The sequence below is a fragment of the Pipra filicauda genome, unplaced genomic scaffold (genome assembly GCF_003945595.2).
Source record: "Pipra filicauda isolate LSUMZ 115617 unplaced genomic scaffold, ASM394559v2 scaffold127_size2900866_pilon, whole genome shotgun sequence".
NCBI lineage: Eukaryota > Metazoa > Chordata > Aves > Passeriformes > Pipridae > Pipra > Pipra filicauda.
The window spans coordinates 1890354-1909218 of record NW_024103740.1 but is presented as its reverse complement, the minus strand read 5'-3'; the positions used below and the strand labels follow the sequence as shown (position 1 = coordinate 1909218).

The 18865-nt window shown below is 36.7% G+C and overlaps 1 protein-coding gene across 1 annotated transcript in view; it reads left to right on the top strand.

Annotated features, from left to right (window-relative positions):
* The window catches only part of SMG1 (SMG1 nonsense mediated mRNA decay associated PI3K related kinase), a 64977-nt gene that overhangs the window by 15618 nt on the left and 30494 nt on the right, over positions 1-18865 (top strand). The window contains exons 4-23 of the mRNA XM_027743935.2: positions 1891-2027; positions 4299-4357; positions 5097-5310; positions 6095-6220; positions 6315-6387; positions 7051-7148; positions 8622-8795; positions 9774-9998; positions 10667-10768; positions 11163-11432; positions 11991-12121; positions 12817-12978; positions 13457-13575; positions 14314-14401; positions 14484-14585; positions 15032-15172; positions 15468-15667; positions 15935-16131; positions 16809-16976; positions 17808-17962. Coding sequence (XP_027599736.1) covers positions 1891-2027; positions 4299-4357; positions 5097-5310; positions 6095-6220; positions 6315-6387; positions 7051-7148; positions 8622-8795; positions 9774-9998; positions 10667-10768; positions 11163-11432; positions 11991-12121; positions 12817-12978; positions 13457-13575; positions 14314-14401; positions 14484-14585; positions 15032-15172; positions 15468-15667; positions 15935-16131; positions 16809-16976; positions 17808-17962 — 2941 coding nt within the window. The remainder of the gene's footprint in view (positions 1-1890; positions 2028-4298; positions 4358-5096; positions 5311-6094; positions 6221-6314; positions 6388-7050; positions 7149-8621; positions 8796-9773; positions 9999-10666; positions 10769-11162; positions 11433-11990; positions 12122-12816; positions 12979-13456; positions 13576-14313; positions 14402-14483; positions 14586-15031; positions 15173-15467; positions 15668-15934; positions 16132-16808; positions 16977-17807; positions 17963-18865) is intronic.

The window sequence follows — 18865 nt, the reverse complement described above, 5'->3', positions numbered from 1 at the left end:
TCAGGTGTCTTCAAAATTAATTGCTTAAACTGATGCCTGGCAAGAAACAGATTATCAAAGCCTGTTTTGTTCATACTTTTATTTTTAAATTCAAAAAATAGAGACATGAAAATAAGGCTGAGAATATTTTTTGTGAGTATAAGACAGAAGCCATGCTCTCCTGTAGATGATGGCACAACCTGTAGGAGTTACTGGCTTGTGGGTGGGTTCATAGGATCTGTAATACACAAGGACACCAAGGTTTTTTGTTTCTTAAATGTGTTTCAAGGTACTGCAAATTACCACTAGTAAAGCAAATACATACTTCTGATTACTTCCATGCATATCTATATACTACTCAAGAGTTAGCTGTACAGCACTCACCACACTTCTCCCAGGAGTGGGGCTGGTTGATGACAGATCAAAGCTGATCTGCACCCCGGAGCTGGGGGTTGGTCAGGCATCCCCAGGGAGGGTCTGGTCTGCCCAGGAGATCTCACAGAGCCAAGTCTTTGCAGGGAGAAGCTTCATTTTGAGTAGAAAGCAAGTTATTTTTATATTGTCAGATATATAAGGGGGTGTAGGATGCAACCACCTGGAGCACCAGTAGCTTTTACTAACTACTGTTTTTCACCTGGAACAGCCAGTGGATGCTACTGCTTTTTATTTTCTCAGACAAGTTTGCTTTCCCAGTTTGCTGTTGTTTTTCCAACTGGAGCAGCCAATAGCTGTTGCCAATTCCTGCTTTCCCACCATTACAGTCTATTCTTCACCTTTGCAGACAACAAATCTGTTGTTGCAGTTTCTTGGTCTTGTGCTTATCAGGGATAGCTTGAGATGTCTTGTTCTTAGGTACCCAACTGCCCTAGAAGGATGCTCCAGGTTCCCAGGCTGGCAGATGACCTCTTCTGTCAGTATTTTCCCATTATAACCTTCCCATTTTAACCAGGTTGCCTTTATGGCTGCTCCCATGGGATGACTGATGTGTGACATACCAGAGCAAAGAGCTGTCTGTAGCTGTCGTGGATTTTCTCATTAGTCATGTTGACTAAGAAAACCTCATCATGTTCCATGAATCCTCTGATTTTAACCACCATGAAACATCTAATGTTAAACATCTCGAAAGAAACTTTGTTTCCTTTTTGCAAAAGAGGGAAATGAATTATTTGTATGAATTCATAGGTAATTGGTACTAAATCAGGTAAGCTGTCACCTCACCTGGTATTGAGTGCTGCTGATCAACTTTAATGAAATGTTTTCTTAGGAAGATGTTAACTCTCCTACATTATGGTCTGCTTAAGCAAATAGCCCCTGCACCTCTGCACACTGTGGGCTTTTGTGCCTCAATAAAGGAAGAGTAGATCTGTTTTCCTTTCCAAAGCAGAACCTTGCTACCCATCATAAAGCTACTCATAACCTGTCTTCTTGCACCAAAATAGTAGAGAAAATCTTGTTTCTTTGTAGTTACTTGAGCTTAACTCTGGTTCTTTGCTTCAAGAAGCAACTTGTTTTATCCACAAGGTTCTCTTTAAATAGTATTTGTTGAATTGTTTTTGTTTATCTATTCTGTCAGATTTAACCTTGCCACACTCATTTTTTTTTTTAAGTTTCATTTATGTAGAAGGGAACTAAATCCAGGTTTTTGTGTAGAAGTAAACAGTTCTGCTTAGTTCTGCATGAGTTTTATGTAGGTATTGGGCTGTCCATGGGAAGAACTGAAACATTTTGGCAGCTTAGTTAGATTTTACATCTAATTTTCTTCTTACTAAGTTAAAAATAAATCACGATTTATCTTTTTTTCTCAAATTACTATTAATTACTTACTAAGTTCCAAAGTACACATTTTGGACAATACAGGGTATTACTGATCAAATGCTGTAGGGAAAAAAAAAAATGAATTGCTTTTTTCAGAGCGATCGTTGTCTTATTCTGACGAGTCTCGACTGTCAAATCTTCTTCGGAGGATTACTCGGGAAGACGACAGAGACCGAAGACTGGCTACTGTAAAGCAACTGAAAGAATTCATTCAGCAACCAGAAAACAAACTGGTCAGTAATTCTTCCTTTTCCGTAGCTCTGGAATTTCCATGCACTCTTTCTATGAAACTGTCTTTTTAAAAATCAGACTGTTGGGATATGTCTGCAAGGAATATCTTGGATGCAAGGAATTTCATTCCAGAAGAAAGGAGAGTGTATTCCTGGATTGTCTTGTCTTGTTTCCTTAATTCAGGAAGTTTTTTGTTGCTTGATTACTTATGATGTGTTGCCTTAAACCAAACTCCTTGAATGTATGAACTGTAGGAGTAAACATGGCACGTGTGTGTGTTTTTTTGACCTGTCTTAGCAATGCCCTTTGGATTCCTCACCAAGGAAACGAAGGGAAAAGGAAGTAGAACGTGGTGTTGTCTTGTTTAAAAACTGTTTCTGTATTTTAAATTAAAAATATACAGGTATTTAGTCTTGTGAATAGCTTCATCTTAGTTACTCAGCTTTCTAACTAAACATCTTTGTATGTGGATTCCCTTTTATGGGAAGAGAACTAAATAAGTCTTTGTTTTCCTTCCATCTTTAGGATTTTTAATGGTTCGTTGAAGTTTCTGATGTTCTCAAGGGTTTCCTAAGGATTTGGGGATGGGGGAGGGAAGTATCCCTCAGTGGCTATACATTTTTAATATTACTTATTTTGAAATGAAATGTTAAAGAGTATTTTGTCTGACACATCTCACCCACTGTTTTGGAGAGCTTAGTACTTTCAAGTACTGAAAAAACAGGAAGTGATGGTTTAATACCCTGCCACTCATTTACGGGCAGTGCTGTGATATTTCTTTTGTGGCATGTGTCTAGTCATATTTATAAGAAATTGGTTCATTCTCTCATTATATATTAATTAACCACTCATGATTGTACTCTTTTCCAAAAGGCTTCATACTTAAATATATGAGACTGTTCTAGCCTGTGCAGCTAGGTGTAAGAAGCCCTTGTTCAAGCCAAGCTAGTACTTCAGCTTTCCTCTGAAACAAAATCCTTGTTATTACAAGGATTTAGGGAGTAAATGCTTTCCACAGTTATTCTGTGGTTGGGTTTTATTAATTACTTCCATTCTCTGTGCATTTTCCCCCAGGTTTCTTTCTCATTTTGTAACTGCATTTTATTTTAGTATCTCAGAACATACTGGAATTGCCATTCTAATGTCTAACTCGGTGGTGACACTCTGTTTGTGGTCAGAATGTTAAAAGTTTGTCACCAAAAAACTTGTGTTTAAACTTCTCTGAGTTCACTAATGAAGATATGATCAGATGTCAAATCTAAAACTTGCTAATGGACAGTGTTTAATCTAGAAGTGGCTCCTGCAGTTCCTGACACTGTTAAATGTGGTTTAACGGAGTTCTTTTCATTCTCAGAGTTGAAATGTGTGTTCAACAAAGCAGTATGTCAGTAGTCACTTGTCATCTAATGGCATTGTGCTCCAGCTTCTAAATGATACTGATGCCTTCACTTGTCTCTTTTGCAGCCCCTTTGGCAGATACCAGACACATTTTTAGTATGTCCTTCTGAGTTCTGAGAGGCCAAACATGTGGACCTCTCTCTGTTCCCCCACTCTCAAAAGCGTGGTGGTGATCAAATCTTCAAAAAAAACCCCTGGATAACATCTACTGTGTTAAAGATGAATGTCTTTAAGAAAAGAAAACAAACCTTTTTATTAACTTGTCGAGGAAACTTCTTGTTAATCTTACATAGTTGCACCTAATGTATGATTTTGCAATCAACTGAGTGATGTGGTGTGGGTTTAGTGCACATTAGGAAAACAAGTATTTCTTGTTATGTTTACTGAGAAGCACTGGTTCATCAATCATGTTTCATCCCCAAAATAGTATTCCATTTCATTGGAATTCAGGATTGCCTAAGTAGAAACTTCAGGTTATAGTATCTGTTCCATTAAACTTTCTGGTGATACAACTGATCATTAGTATAAGAGATTTGGTCTTCAGTACACACTATTCATGAGCTGTATGGTGAGTCTTACATTTGTTATGAAATGTTATCAGCAAGAACTAAACTTAGAACAAACCTTGATAGCAGGCTGCCAGTTTATTTTCATGGCTACTGTAAATAAATATTAAATATAACATCTAGGATAATATTGCAGTATTGCTTAATATAGTTCATGCTAGTCTGCAGTGGCCTTGGAAAGCATAATAGCATTCTACTGGCAAGCAGAATTGGCAGTGGTGTGTTTAATGTGGGTGTAGACAGGACCTATTGTGGAGACAGTATTGGCCCATTATTATGCTTATGCCTTTTATGTATCTTATATTATAGGTACTAGTTAAACAACTGGATAATATCCTGACTGCCATTCATGATGTACTCAATGAAAGGTAAGCTGGGAAAACTAAACAATTTGAAGGCTTTAAAGAGGAAAAATGACACCATTAGGTTTGGATTTCAGTATAGAAGTGGAATGGAGAAAGGGAAAGGTTGAAAAGAATTAATTCACTAATTTTGCATGGATGTGATATTGCAGGAACAGGTTGAAACTGGGGGACAGTTAAGACTCTCAGGCATATCAACAATACTGTTAGACTGTCTAGGGTACACTTCCCATGGAGAGAATGTGACTGCACCAGTGTGGCTTTGATGTTATAGGTAAGGTGAAGTCTGTCTCAGCTGTGTTTGATCAGCTGGGTGTAGCACTGCACCTCTTGTAATTGTGTAGCTGCAAATTGAACTTCAGGTTTTTTACAAGCTGATTCATTTACATCCAGTGAAGAGCATGTGTAGAGGGAGCTCAGGTGTGTGGGGGCTTTTTGGTGCTTGGGTCAGTGTTATTACCCAGGCTCAGCTTCATGTTAAGAATTTTTTTCCTTGGATATGTGTTGCAAGTAGACCAGCACATTTGTTGCATATAAGTTGACTTATTCTATAGAAATAATATTTAACAGAATTTTATTTTGATTTCATCACTGATGCTATTAAGTTGGAGAGAAGCAGCTTCATTCATGTATATATTTTTTTGCTTTAGAAAATTGCCTTAATTTGTTCATGGTTTGTTCTTTTCTGCTGTTGTGTCTGGAGATCCCAAGTTTCTCTCTTTTTTTTTGTTTCCCAAAAATACAGTAGCAAATTGCTTCAAGAACTGAGACAGGAAGGAGCTTGCTGTCTTGGCCTTCTTTGTGCTTCTCTGAGCTACGAGGCTGAGAAGATTTTTAAATGGATTTTTAGCAAATTCAGTTCATCCACAAAAGATGAAGTTAAACTTCTTTATTTGTGTGCAACCTACAAAGCACTAGAGACTGTAGGAGAAAAGAAAGCCTTTTCATCTTTAATGCAGGTAAAACACAAGTTAAAACAGGATTTTTAATGATTTTTCCAGTGCAATGCTTGAATGAAGTTTTTAAACTGAAAGGAACAATAAGTAGTGCTATATTGACATAATAAGTAAATGTAATTATGACTGGGAGGGAACTTTGAATGGGATTCTTTTGATTCTGATTACATTAGAAAGCACTTTGTAGGATGATATATACTTTGATGCAATTTTTTAGTATTTATAGCAGATCCAAGAAGAAGAATCCCGTTGAGACCAAAAATAGAACTCAAGTGGAATGGTACACAAAATCCAACCTTTTTATTGCTTTGTGCTGCTTCCTATTTACAATTTCTAACTTGAATTGTGAATAGACCTTAAAGGGAGTAGGATATGTGCAGATAGAATGTGGTCCCTTCATTCAAGTTTCAGGGTCTGTTATTTTGGGTGTAGAACAGCGATGTCCAGGTCTGTGCTCTGATTTAATATTTACTTTACGGAGCAAAAAAACTTCAGCAGGAGAGATAGGAACTTAAACCAAGAAGTTGTTCTGTGGCTAAAGAACTGAAGAAAACTGTGTCCTCGAGCTTTAGACCTGGGTCCACCGTATTTCAAGCAAATGCCCCCTTGAAAGTGATTATTTCCATGCAGAATATGTGATGCTTTTCACATTTTGACTTCCTGCAGAAAAAGTGTTGAGTTGTTTGTTGTTTGAATCAAAGTAGTTTGCTGTGTGTTCAACACTGAGTAGATCTCACATACTGTTTTAAGTAAGTGAAATGTCTTATGGCTTTGCTTTACTTTTTAGCTTGTAATGACCAGCCTACAGTCCATTCTAGAAAATGTTGATACTCCAGAGTTACTGTGCAAGTGTGTCAAGTGCATCCTGTTGGTGTCTCGATGCTACCCGCACATTTTCAGCACCAATTTTAGGGTAAGCTTACTTTGTGCTCTGTATTTTCTTTCATGAACAGAAGTGTTGGTGCAGCAAATGGGCTAATTAATCTGTTTTCACAACTGCTTTCCAGGACACAGTGGACATACTGGTCGGGTGGCACATCGATCACACTCAGAAGCCTTCACTGACGCAGCAGGTGTCTGGTGAGTTTGGCCAGAGCCGCTCGTGTAGTTTGCTCTGGCTTGCAAATGGTGCGGGTTTACTTACACAGGGCTGGTTCCACTAACATGGAAGTTGACATAAAATCAAATTGAGTTTCTGGCTACGTAATGACAGACTTTGTTCCTAGCTTTTTAGTAAATTTACATTTGCCATTTTATGCTAAATCTGGAAAAATGGGATGCTTCAATCAGGGTCCGTTTAAACATCAGTAGTTTTGTGCAACTTGATGACAATTTGTAATGAATTTATAGGTCTTAATATATTCTCTGTGAAAGGTTATATTTTCTCCTAAGTATTTCTAGAAAATCTTTGTGGTAAAGACTGTACTGGCATTAAAAAATGGGGAAACTTTTCTATAGCTATAGCAGTTGTCTTGGAAGTTATTCATAGCGAGTCTGTTATGTTTCTTGTGCCATGGTCCTAGATTCTGTCTGTAACATTTAACTGCTATGGGGCAGGACTGAACCATAAAATTAATTTTTCAGGACAAAAAAGGGAAATACCATTTGTATTTATTTTAAAAACAAGCTGTGTTAAAATTTTCATGCAGATAACCTTCTTTTACCTGAGCAACTTTTCCCTCAGCAATATGCAACTAAAGTTTAATGTTTCCCTGTATTAATTGGCCTGGTATTTTTATACAGGATGGCTGCAGAGCTTGGAGCCCTTTTGGGTGGCTGATCTTACTTTTTCTACCACACTGTTGGGTCAGTTTTTGGAAGATATGGAAGCTTATGCTGAGGTAAACAGGACTTTATGGTATATACCAGAGTTAACTGTTACGGTTTTCCACAGCTGTGGTTCTTATGGTGGTATTACTTTTGTAGAAAATAAAATTACATGGTTTTCTTGGGGAAAAGAGGACCAAATTATGGAGCATACTAAATGCATGTACAAAGACCATTCTGCACAAATCCTCCTGAGCTACTTCAGTGGTATCATAGCCAGGCTTTCAGCCGTTGTTGATTGAGAATCATGTTGTAATAAAAATAAAAACAATTGACCAAACAGGAATGTCTTCATATTTAAAGAGCTGCAGTGAAGACATGGTCTTTCCTTGGTGTTTTCTTTAATTGTCCAATTTCAGAGTTTTTTCAGATGTAGTAACTCTTGGGGGGAGAGAGGGAATCTTCATGTTTCTGTAGACTAATGATATAAACCTGTCTTTTTTAAAATAAAGTAACAGATTATATTGTGCAGGAAATAATGTAGCAGGAACTGATGGAAAACTGAATTATATCCATTTAACATACTTTGTTTTAAGTTTGTAACCTTTACTTAGTTAACAGGGCATAGAGTTTATCTGACGATGTCATTAAAGGAAGGGTTTTGGGGGGAATGTTGCCTGTTAAGGTGTATGTGTTCCTATGTGTGTATGCCTGTAGCTAGATAATACTATATTGTATATGTTAACATGCAGATTCCATAGGTAAAATTGTACTTGGAGCAGAATCCAAGCAGAATCAGTAATTTGATCAGTGTACTTACGTGTACCCCAGGGCTTCTGATGGTGCAGCTTGGCAGGTCAGGATTCACAGACCAGTGCAGGAAGTCGCTGCTTATCAACTTGTCTGCTGTGAACTGGTCAATGTGTGTATTCTTAGTCACGGAAGAGTTTTAAGATAACATGTGTTAACTTAAGTCATGGGGGAGGTGGTTCCAGCTAGTGTGTCTTTATCTCACAGTGGGATAGACCCAGGCTACATCTATACTAATGAGATCAGCACTTCTGGGAATGTTCCCAGGCACTGGTGCCAGCTGGCATGAAGTAGTCTGTTAGTAAACTCTTAGTCTCCAGATCAACATCACTGCACGTAAACAGTGTGATGGGAATGACCAGTCAAACATCAACTCCACTTTGTGGATGGGAATTTTTTGGAAGAGTGGTAAAAGTGCGCAGACAACTGTTGTAACGGTGCAGCAATATGGATGATCATGCTCCAGGGACCAGGAACTCCATGAGCCTCTGGTTTAATTCACAAGATGTAGTCAGAGTACTTTGTTTCAGTGGCTAAGGTAATGAGCAGCATCTCACTACTGCTCTGTGACTTGTGTATGTGTAGTTGAGGTATTGGAGAAATACATCCATAATCAGATAGCACAGTTTAATGTCTGGAAAACAGATGATGAAGTATTTTCAATCTCATATTTTGATCTTTTATCAGTGTGTAACAGTTAGTGATGTGCACTGATCCATAAAACTTGTGTGCTGTAGGACCTCAGCCATGTGGCTTCTGGGGAATCAGTAGACGAGGATATTCCTCCTCCCTCAGTGTCACTGCCCAAACTGGCTGCACTTCTTCGGGTGTTCAGTACCGTGGTGAGGAGCATTGGGGAGCGCTTCAGCCCCATCAGAGGACCACCAATTACAGAAGCTTATGTAACTGATGTAAGAACTCAAGTTTTTCTTTGTATTTCTTTGTTGCTGGCATGATTTATCACCATATAATGATGCTATTCGTTGTTGGGTTTATTTAGGTTTTATGGATTTTACATGAATATGCATATTCTCAGCTTTGAGTAAATCTGTGTTCTCAAATATGCTACAATAATTTTATTAAATATTAAAGTATAGATTGTGATAGTGGCACACGGGAATCACATAGCAGAAATGAACTTTTTTAGGTTTTTTAACTTCATATGGCTAGGTTTATGCTTGTTATCTGTTGCCATTTATTCAGATAGCTGTGATGCTGTAAAAACTTGAATTCAAATTGTGAGTTTGATTTTATAAAATGTGAGGGTTTTAATCATACTGAAATTGTATCTCTCAAATCTGAGAAAACTCCTCTTGTTCTATAGTACATGGTGTGAACTCATAATAAATATTATGTAATATGCTAAGTAGCTGCTATAGTTCTGTAACAGGGAGGAGGAGATAGATAAAAATACCTGTAGTCAAAATCTTGTTGTTGCTGTGTGAGCTGCACAGCTGGAATTTATGCCCTTGCAGAATTTTGTGAGGGACACAACTTCGTGGGTAAATAAGTGTATGAATTTCCCAGTTAAAGACAAAACAGTTATGTAACTTCTGTCTTAACCTGTAGAGGATTCTTGTGACAAAACTAGTCTGTCTCAAGAAAATTCAAACTAGTCTCTTTTACAAGAGGAGTTCTGTTGGAACTGAGCAGAATTGTGAATAATGAATTTAGGTCTCCTAGGTCTTCAGCTGAATTGGAAACAAAGCAATTGAAAGTTTGTTTTTTCTTACACTTCTGAAGTGTAATGCTGTCATGTGCATTATTCAGAATAGAATTGACCAAGCTGCAGAGTAGGTGGTGGGACAGGATATCAAAAGGATGTGAATACAATTATATGGCATCTCTTTTTAATGGAGTTTAATTCAGTTATGGTTTTAATTTTTCAGGTTCTGTACAGAGTAATGAGATGTGTGACTGCAGCAAACCAAGTATTCTTTTCTGAAGCAGTGCTTACAGCTGCCAATGAGTGTGTTGGGGTTTTACTTGGCAGCCTGGATCCAAGTATGACCATACACTGTGACATGGTCATCACATATGGATTAGATCAAATGGAAAATTGTCAGACTTGTGGCACTGATTATGTCATTTCAGTCCTGAATCTGTTGACACTGGTTTGTACATATTTTTATTATCGTGGGGGGTTTGCATTGAAAAACATTGTCTTCTAAGCTACCTTCCTTTTTTTTGGGTGTGTGTTAGATAAATATTTTCAACTCTTCCTGATCATAAGCAAGAAGTTCCTGTTATAAATGCTGTTTTTCTGTATAGCTTGCGCTGCTGGGTTGTTTAGGCATTTGGCTTGTTGATGAAGTGGCATTTAGTTTTAGCCTGAGTATTCATGTTTTCTGGTGGGGTTGTTTTTTTACTGTTGTTTTGGGTGGTTTTTCTCTTGTTTTTCTTCTCGTGTCTGGCTTGACTGTTGGACAATGCAGTTCTCTGGCCTTTGCAGTTGTTAACACCACCTGAATGATTTCAGAATCTTAGTGCTTAATATGTTCTGTTTATCTAATTATGCCATGACTTGAAAAGTCAAACTTCTTCAAAACAGCACTTAATGTGTAGGCTGCAAACTCTTAAATCTTACATTGATGTAAATAATCACACACATCTCTCAACTGTGCTGTTAGAGCCTGAAAATAACTGCAAATTTCCTGCTGGGAAACTTTTTTCTAGTTTTCTAAACAGTGTATACAAACTAGAAAAACAGTATTTTAATGAATCTTTACCTAATTTTTTTTATATTATTGAAGATATTTATAATTTTGTTTTTTATCCCCAGATTGTTGAACAAATAAATACGAAACTACCATCATCATTTGTAGAGAAATTATTTATACCAGAGTCTAAACTACTTGTTCTTCGTTATCATAAAGAGAAAGAGGTAAGAGGAAGTGACTTCTACAGGTGTATTACAAGAGCCTTCATGAATTTCCTAGAATATGTTAAGCCGTAGAACTTTGTTCATCTTACACAGTTAGATTAAAAAATATATTTATCTGTGAAACTTCTGAAAAGACAGATATAGCTTGATAAAGAATGGGTAAGTTTGCCATCATTCCTGATAGAGAAGTCTTTAGCTGACCTGGCTTTGATACTCAGTGTGTTAGGTGGATGATCAAAAAAGTAATTAATAGATGCTCTAAGCAAGAGGTACTTAATTACAGAAAGCTGAAAATAGGTATGTGCACCAGACTAGGCTATTAAAGAACAGTAATTTTAAATTCTGTGTTGCTAATCAGTATATTTTATGATTTTGTTCTAATTGTATTCCCAAGGTTGTTGCAGCAGCCCTTGCTGTATACCAAGCTGTACTGAGCCTGAAGAACATTCCTGTTTTGGAGACTGCTTACAGGTTGATTCTAGGAGAAATGACCTGTGCTCTAAATAGTCTTCTTCATAGTTTACACCTTCCTGAGGCCTGTTCTGAAATCCAGCATGACTCTTTCAAGAAACTTATATCCAATGTGGATAATGCCAAGTTTGTTGTTATATTTGACCTCAGTGCTCTAAGTACTATTGGAAATGCTAAAAACTCATTAATTGGGGTGAGTAAAAACTCTACAGACAGTTGAGCAATAAGTGTAAAAAGTACTTTATTACTCAAAATATACTCCATTGTATTACACCAGTAGGGCACATACAAATAATTAAAATGATCATACTTGTCTTCTAATTTGTTATAGAAAAACTTCCAATATTAGAACTTAAGTGAAACGTAATCAGTGGATTGTATCTCTCGTTGGTGAATAAGAGAAAGCAGTTTCTAGGGAAGAGCATCTTACAAGGTTATTAATGGATCGATTCTATTATCATAGTAATTACTTTTGAAAATCAAGACAGATAAAAGCAGGTAGTGTGTCCTTTGGGAATATATTGGCCATGTGAAAACACTTTTTCCAGATCTTTCCAAATAAAACCATGAACTGCTTTTAGCAGACTGTTTAAAAAGGGGAAAGAAAATAGTTACAATTAAGGTCAGAAAATAATAGAGTTAAATTATTTCCCGTGGGAAAAAGCAAAACATAATTAATGGTATGGAAACTACACTTAAAAATAGCTCCTGTTTATTATGTTTCTTTGCTTATGTTGCAATTGTTTTCTAGATGTGGGCCCTTTCACCGACTGTGTTTGCACTGCTGAGTAAAAATCTGATGATTGTTCATGGTGACATAGCAGTTCACTTCCCTGCTGTTCAGTATGCAGTGCTCTATACATTGTATTCCCACTGTTCCAGGTATGAAGTTTAATAATTCATCAGTATTTTAAGAGCTCTGGGATGGACTGATCTGAAAAGAATATGTTGTTGAAGGGATGAATTTAAATAAGCTTCAATTACAATCAAACTATTGCCCAGACTTCCCTGATCACTTTGTACTTCCATTAATTGCAGGGGAGCTGTGTCTCAGCCAGGAAAGCATTCCATGGCTTAAAATTGGCCTTTTATTCAAAGGCAGATTGGAAATCTTGTGTTTGAATAGAGATAACTGAGGGAGAACTCTTCTGAAAGTAAATAAGGAAGTAATATTTATTTATGATTTTCCTTACTGAGAGATCCAGGATAAGATATAAACAGCACATGTAAATATGTTTCAGACCTTATTAGTACAAAATGTTATCTAAGTAATGGAATATACTAGTTTAACTGTTATTCTGTACATGGCTTGGTATTGATGATTTTTCACCAAGCACTGGATACCAGACACTTGTAAATAGGTTACTGGGCTGCCTGGACTGATGTAAAATTGTATCTTTGTTCTTTTAGGCTAGGGATCAAAACACTTGGGTTTTGACATAGTGTGGTTACTGTGAGGGTGTAAATTGAAATTCTGCTGTTTGTTGTTGTTGTTTTTCCTCCCTCCTGTAAACTTCAAGGAAGTATCCCTAATCTTGGGGTGGTTTTACATATTTTGCTTTTTCTTACCTTTTCAGACATGACCATTTCATATCCAGTAGCCTCAGTTCTTCCTCTCCCTCTCTGTTTGACGGAGCAGTTATTAGTACTGTAACCACAGCAACAAAAAAACATTTCTCAATCATACTAAACCTTTTGGGGCTACTCCTTAAGAAGGATAACCTTACTCAAGATACCAGGTAACTTAACATTTTCTTAGGAATCAGGAGGTATTTTTTTATTTCCCAGTAGAATGCCTTAATTCAGAAACCAGGATAATTTTTATCTGTAAAACTTGGGGTTAAATTTAAGCAATCAGATATTTAGGGTTTTTAAAACTTTAATAATTAAATACCCGTGGAAAAAGTAGCTGCTCGTTTTTATACATGAAAGCTAGAAGAGTTAAAAGCATCCTAAGGGTCTGTACAGTAAAAGCAGAGCTATCAAACGTTACTGAAAGAAAGGGTTTTCTCACTGAAAGTGTCCTTTTACAATAGTTGCCACTCTGTGCTACCAAAATGCTTTGAAAGCTGGGGACATGTTTCAAGTTATGAAGCATCTTCTTTAAAAAATGAATTACGTTATAATACAGATCTGTAACGTGAAGTAGTTTGAAGTTATATTGGAAAGTACCTTTCTGTAACTGTGTAGAGCGAATAATACTCTTGTTTTTTGAAGGAAACTACTTACAACGTGGGCTTTGGAAGTGGCTCTTCTGATGAAAAAATCAGAAACATATGCACCGTTATTTTCCCTCCCATCTTTCCATAAGTTTTGTAAAGGACTTTTAGCAAACAGTAAGATACTGCATATTTCTACTTAACTGTCTTTTACATTTCAAAAATTAAGTACATGGGTGGCCTTATCCTGCTGATAGCAGCAACTGTACTTGGTTCATTTACTTTGGAGATGCTCCAAGTTTGTATTGTGCAAAAACTTACACTCTCTCTTTATGATTTTTATCAAGTGGATCTCTGCCTATGACTTATGTAACCATTAATTGTCTTACAAGTAAGATTTGATACATCAGTGATGTTTTTGGTAGATCAATTTCCCAATCAAAAATTATTACTTTATCAAAAGCACTAGAACTGTTCCATAATGTGACATGGTGGTTTAGATTTCAAAACCTGTAAACAAAAATATGGGAACAAATGCTTTTAGTAGCATTACTAGCAGTAATTTCCCAAGGCCAGGAGTTACTAACTTTACCTTAATGTATTTCAATGGGGAAAGAAAATATCTGTAATGCCAATGTGCAGAGATCATAGAAGGATTTATCTGTCAGCAGTTAAAACAGGCCCGTAAGTTGTTACTGAAACTGGTAGCACAAGTGACTTTTTTTCTTACTGAGCACCTGCTTGTAATAGTAAAACCAGTAAATGAAATGAAAACTATTGCTTAAAGCCTATGTCTCCTTTTACTGGCTGTGCTGAAGAAATGTCATTAGATGCTGTGCCACAACCAGAGTAATGCAGGAGTTATCTAATTCCAGCAAGAATAACTTTTTTTTTTCTTTCAACTCCTTAATTCAGCACTTCTGGAAGATGTAAACATTTGTCTTCAAGCATGTAGTAGCCTCCATGCCCTGTCTTCCTCCCTTCCAGATGACCTTTTACAAAGGTACTTGCACAGAATCCTGTATGTTATTTGAATTATGCTGTCAATGGAGATCTTACCACCTTCTTCCTCCTTGCTGTTGCAGGTGTGTTGATGTGTGTCGTGTTCAACTTGTACATAGCGGTGCTCGTGTAAGACAAGCTTTTGGAAAACTTCTGAAGTCAATTCCTTTAGATGTTGTGTTGAGGTAGGTTTTTCAAATGAGCTTCAATATAAAGAATTGTTTAGTTTCTTTCTTCAGTGACACTTATCTGAAAGATAATGCCAGTGCAGTGTCATCATACCCTCTTAACTTAAAATCAAAAAGTGTGAAGTGTCTTGCTATCTCTTACTTTTTTAGAGGTTTAAGAACAGTAGATAGTAGCAAAGTAATTAGCAAATTTGATAAGCTGTGTATCACTTCTTGAAGCAAATATGAATGCTTGTAAGGTCCATGTTATTCAGAGCTTCAGCAATACTATGTCCTACAGTTTGACTTGAAGACCTGAACTCTGAAGGCACCTTACCTTAATACCAAAGCATATTCTTATTTCCAGTCATTGCATGTATGTGTGTCTGTGTAACTCTTTTGCACAGCTTTTTTGGTTTATTCAAATACATTATAGCATGGGTTGTTTCCCCCTCTTCCTGCAGTAACCGTACCCACACAGAAATACAAGAAATTTCTTTGGCTATAAGAAGTCATATGAGCAAATCTCCGAGTAATACATTCCACCCACAGGATTTCTCTGATGTCATTAGTTTTATTTTGTATGGAAACCTCCACCGAACTGGGTAAGAACCTCTTGTAGAACTGAAATCCATGAATGTTGAATTTATAGTAAACAGTTCTGAGTTACGTTTAGTTTAGAATTTGTAATTATCTTTACAAATTACATTGCTTTACTTTCAATTTTTTTTTGGTACTTATAAATATCTTAAATGCACACCTTTTGGCATATTTGCCTGTGTACATTGTTGATTTAAAATAATTTTGTGAGAGATTTGAGAGCAATAGGGTGATGAAGTGTGTGCGGTATAAACTTGTTACCACATGAACTTGTGCTGATGTAGCGATGTTTTCTTTCAGGAAGGATAACTGGTTAGAAAGGTTGTTCTATAGCTGTCAAAGACTAGATAAGAGAGATCAACCAACCATCCCTCGGAACCTGTTGAAGACTGATGCTGTGCTCTGGCAATGGGCTGTTTGGGAAGCAGCTCAGTTCACTGTTCTTTCGAAGTTACGAACTCCTCTGGGTAGAGCCCAAGATACATTTCAAACAATTGAAGGTAAAGTGAAAAAACAAGATTATTTTAATGGGATTTTTATAGGGTTGTGAAGCTAAGGTCTTCATGTTCAAGGCAAGAAGCACAATGGCTTTATTTTTCAGTGATTACAGATTTTAAAGATGTTGCATAATTACTATTAATTTTGATAGATTAGATTAATTTAGATAGTTTTGAGAGATTTTGAGAACTAGCTTCTATCCTTTGACATGTTTAAATACAATACTGTCTGATAACTTTTTTCCCCCCATGTTTTGGTAAAATGTGTAGGTATTATTAGGAACCTTGCAGCCCATACATTAAACCCTGATCAAGATGTCAACCAGTGGACTACTGCAGACAATGACGAAGGACACAGTAGCAACCAGCTTAGGCTTGTTCTCCTTCTGCAGTATTTGGAGAACTTAGAAAAATTGATGTACAATGCATATGAAGGATGTGCCAATGCCCTGACCTCCCCACCCAAGGTATGTCTGTTTACAGTGCTGATGTTACTCAGAACAGTCTACTGAGTGAACAGTGTTTTCAGGGTTGTTCAGTTCTTAACTGTTAAATTTCAGAAGAACTTCTCAAACAAAGTTTGAAACTCTTAAAAAAGTCTGGCTTTGACTTGGGCTTATTCCTGGAGAACATGTTAAACCAGGCTACATTTCTGGAGTACCAGTTTGTATAGTGGTACAAATCAATCAAGTCTGTAGTACTTTTGATTTGTAGCAGTCTCCTATTTGTAGATTGTCAGCAGTTTTGTTATAAAGTAACACAGTTATTTGGGGCTTTAAATTGCTTTCTGAGGAATGTAGTAATTATTTATAAGCGACATACCTCTTTGTGTAGTTCTAACTGCAAAACACTCTTCCCTGTTGAAATAAGCTGTTTAATTACCAGACTTTGACATGACAGTAATACATAATTTGCAGTCAGTTAGTCTAAAGACTTTTAGCTTGCCAGTGTGCCTGGCCAGTTGGATGCTACACGTGATTCCAGACCATCTGTGTTAATAAAGTGAAAGATGCAGAATTTTACCCATTTCTTCATCTCAGGAAAGGAAACCTTCCTGCCTTTGATTATTATGGAGTACTTAATGTAACTATTTTGGATTTGTGTAGAAGAATGGTGATTTGAAACTTTTCTTCTGTCTTTAAAGGTTATCAGGACGTTCTTCTATACTAATCGTCAGACGTGCCAGGATTGGCTGACACGGATTAGACTTTCCATCATGAGAGTTGGATTGCTGGCTGGCCAACCTGCTGTGACAGTCAGGCATGGATTTGATTTACTCACAGAAATGAAAACTAATAATAGTATCTCTCAGGTACTCTCTTTTCAAACTCTGTAGATACTGCAAAAATATTCCGGTTGTATTGTAAAAGCACTAAGCTAAGCAATCAGTTGTTATTAAACCAACTGGTATGTAAAGGAATGTGTTATTTAACATTTTTAACTCTTAATTCTGTATTGACAGACTTCTATGGTTGTAAGTTGGATACAGTAGGTTAGTTGAAGATTAGGATGTACTGTACATGTGTGGTCAAATACTACACAGAAATGAGTGCTATAGTTAATTCACAGATTTAATGGAGCCCTTTTTTAAGTAGAAGGTCCTGGTTAAACCTTATGAAACTGGTGCTGCATTAGTATGAGGCCTTCCCAAGCTTATGGTAGTGTAATGTCTTTGCTTATCTGTGGGTATGAGGAGGAAGGGGAGTGTATCATGAGAGTATCCTTCCTCTATAAGTAACTAGCAGGTTAAGTGCAGGGGTGGGATAAGTGGATAAAGTGGTTAAAGCCTTCTTGAAAAGGATGAATAGTTTCTTCAGTATGTGACTTGATTTGCTTAAATATTTTATCAAAGAAGGATTGATAGATACTTGTTTCATTCATGCTGCTTTATGAATTCTCAGATAGGTATAAACCATCACATAGTGATTGCTGACTGCTGGCATTCAGGCTGTGGTTTCCCGGCACATACTGTCACCTTAGCTCCCCTGCTTTTCCAAAAGCAGTGCAGTGAATGGATATGAGGAGCACTTGTAAATGCTTGTAATGAACTACTGCTTCACCATTTTCAAGTATTTACCCACGTGTGTATATAGCTCTTAATTTATATGGGTCTTGTTAAATAATGCTTTTGGTTTGCTTTTAGGGAAATGAATTGGAAGTGACAATTATGATGCTGGTAGAAGCATTATGTGAGCTTCACTGTCCTGAAGCTATTCAGGGTATTGCTGTCTGGTCATCTGCTGTAGTTGGGAAGAGTCTCTCCTGGATCAATTCTGTAGCTCAACAAGCAGAAGGGCGGTAAGTTTTCTTAAATAACTGCATGCTACAAACTGGGACATTTTTCCTTCTTATGGGTAGTTCTATTCCTGAGTCTTTTAAATTGTGGGATGAGTCAAGACTGCTGATCTAATTTCCATGTCAGTTAAAGTCAGTGTATCTTTTCAGAGATACCTAATGCATCCAGCACTTTTAGGTATTTTAACTGTTAGTTTTAAATAAATTACCACGATCTGAATATAAATTGTGTTCCTAAATTGTTTTCTTAGTTTTTCATACACAGCAATGCTGTTTTCATATTGTATTTAATTTTCCATTGCAAAATAGTATTAATTTAAATATTTTCTAGTGAAGTTTCTGACCAGTGTGTTATCTGAATACCTGCCTCAGTTTGCCAAGAGAGGGACATGCTTTGCAGTTTTACTTCAGCTTTGAAAAGGTGGCTTCTGTGTTTATTGCAGTAGAATCTTTGGATACAGATACAAATAAGTGGGTCATCGTTCCAGATAGGATGTGCCTTCATTTTGGTGTTTTCATCTCCTTAAAGGAATGCATCACTTCTTCTGTATGAAATGAAAAAGAGACACCTGTCATCTACCTTCCATGTGAAAATCCCCAAACAAACCCAAAGATTGTAAATTTATAACTACCTTTTTCCTTTTTTTTGTAAGATTCCTTAAAATCACTTGCAGTTTTGTAATAGGTGGGAAGTTTCTCAGAAATATCAAGTTTAAGGTGTGAATTGTTGCCCTAGAGCCAGTTCTACAGTCCTCTAGTAAATGATATGTATTTAGTCAGTATTCAGTTCTACTCATTCAGGTAAAAAGAGTGACAGTCAAATATAAAATAAATTTATTTCCTTCTGCCTGTACTTGGCTTGAGGTTGACTTTAAAACTTGAACAGACAAGCTTTTATCTTATGCT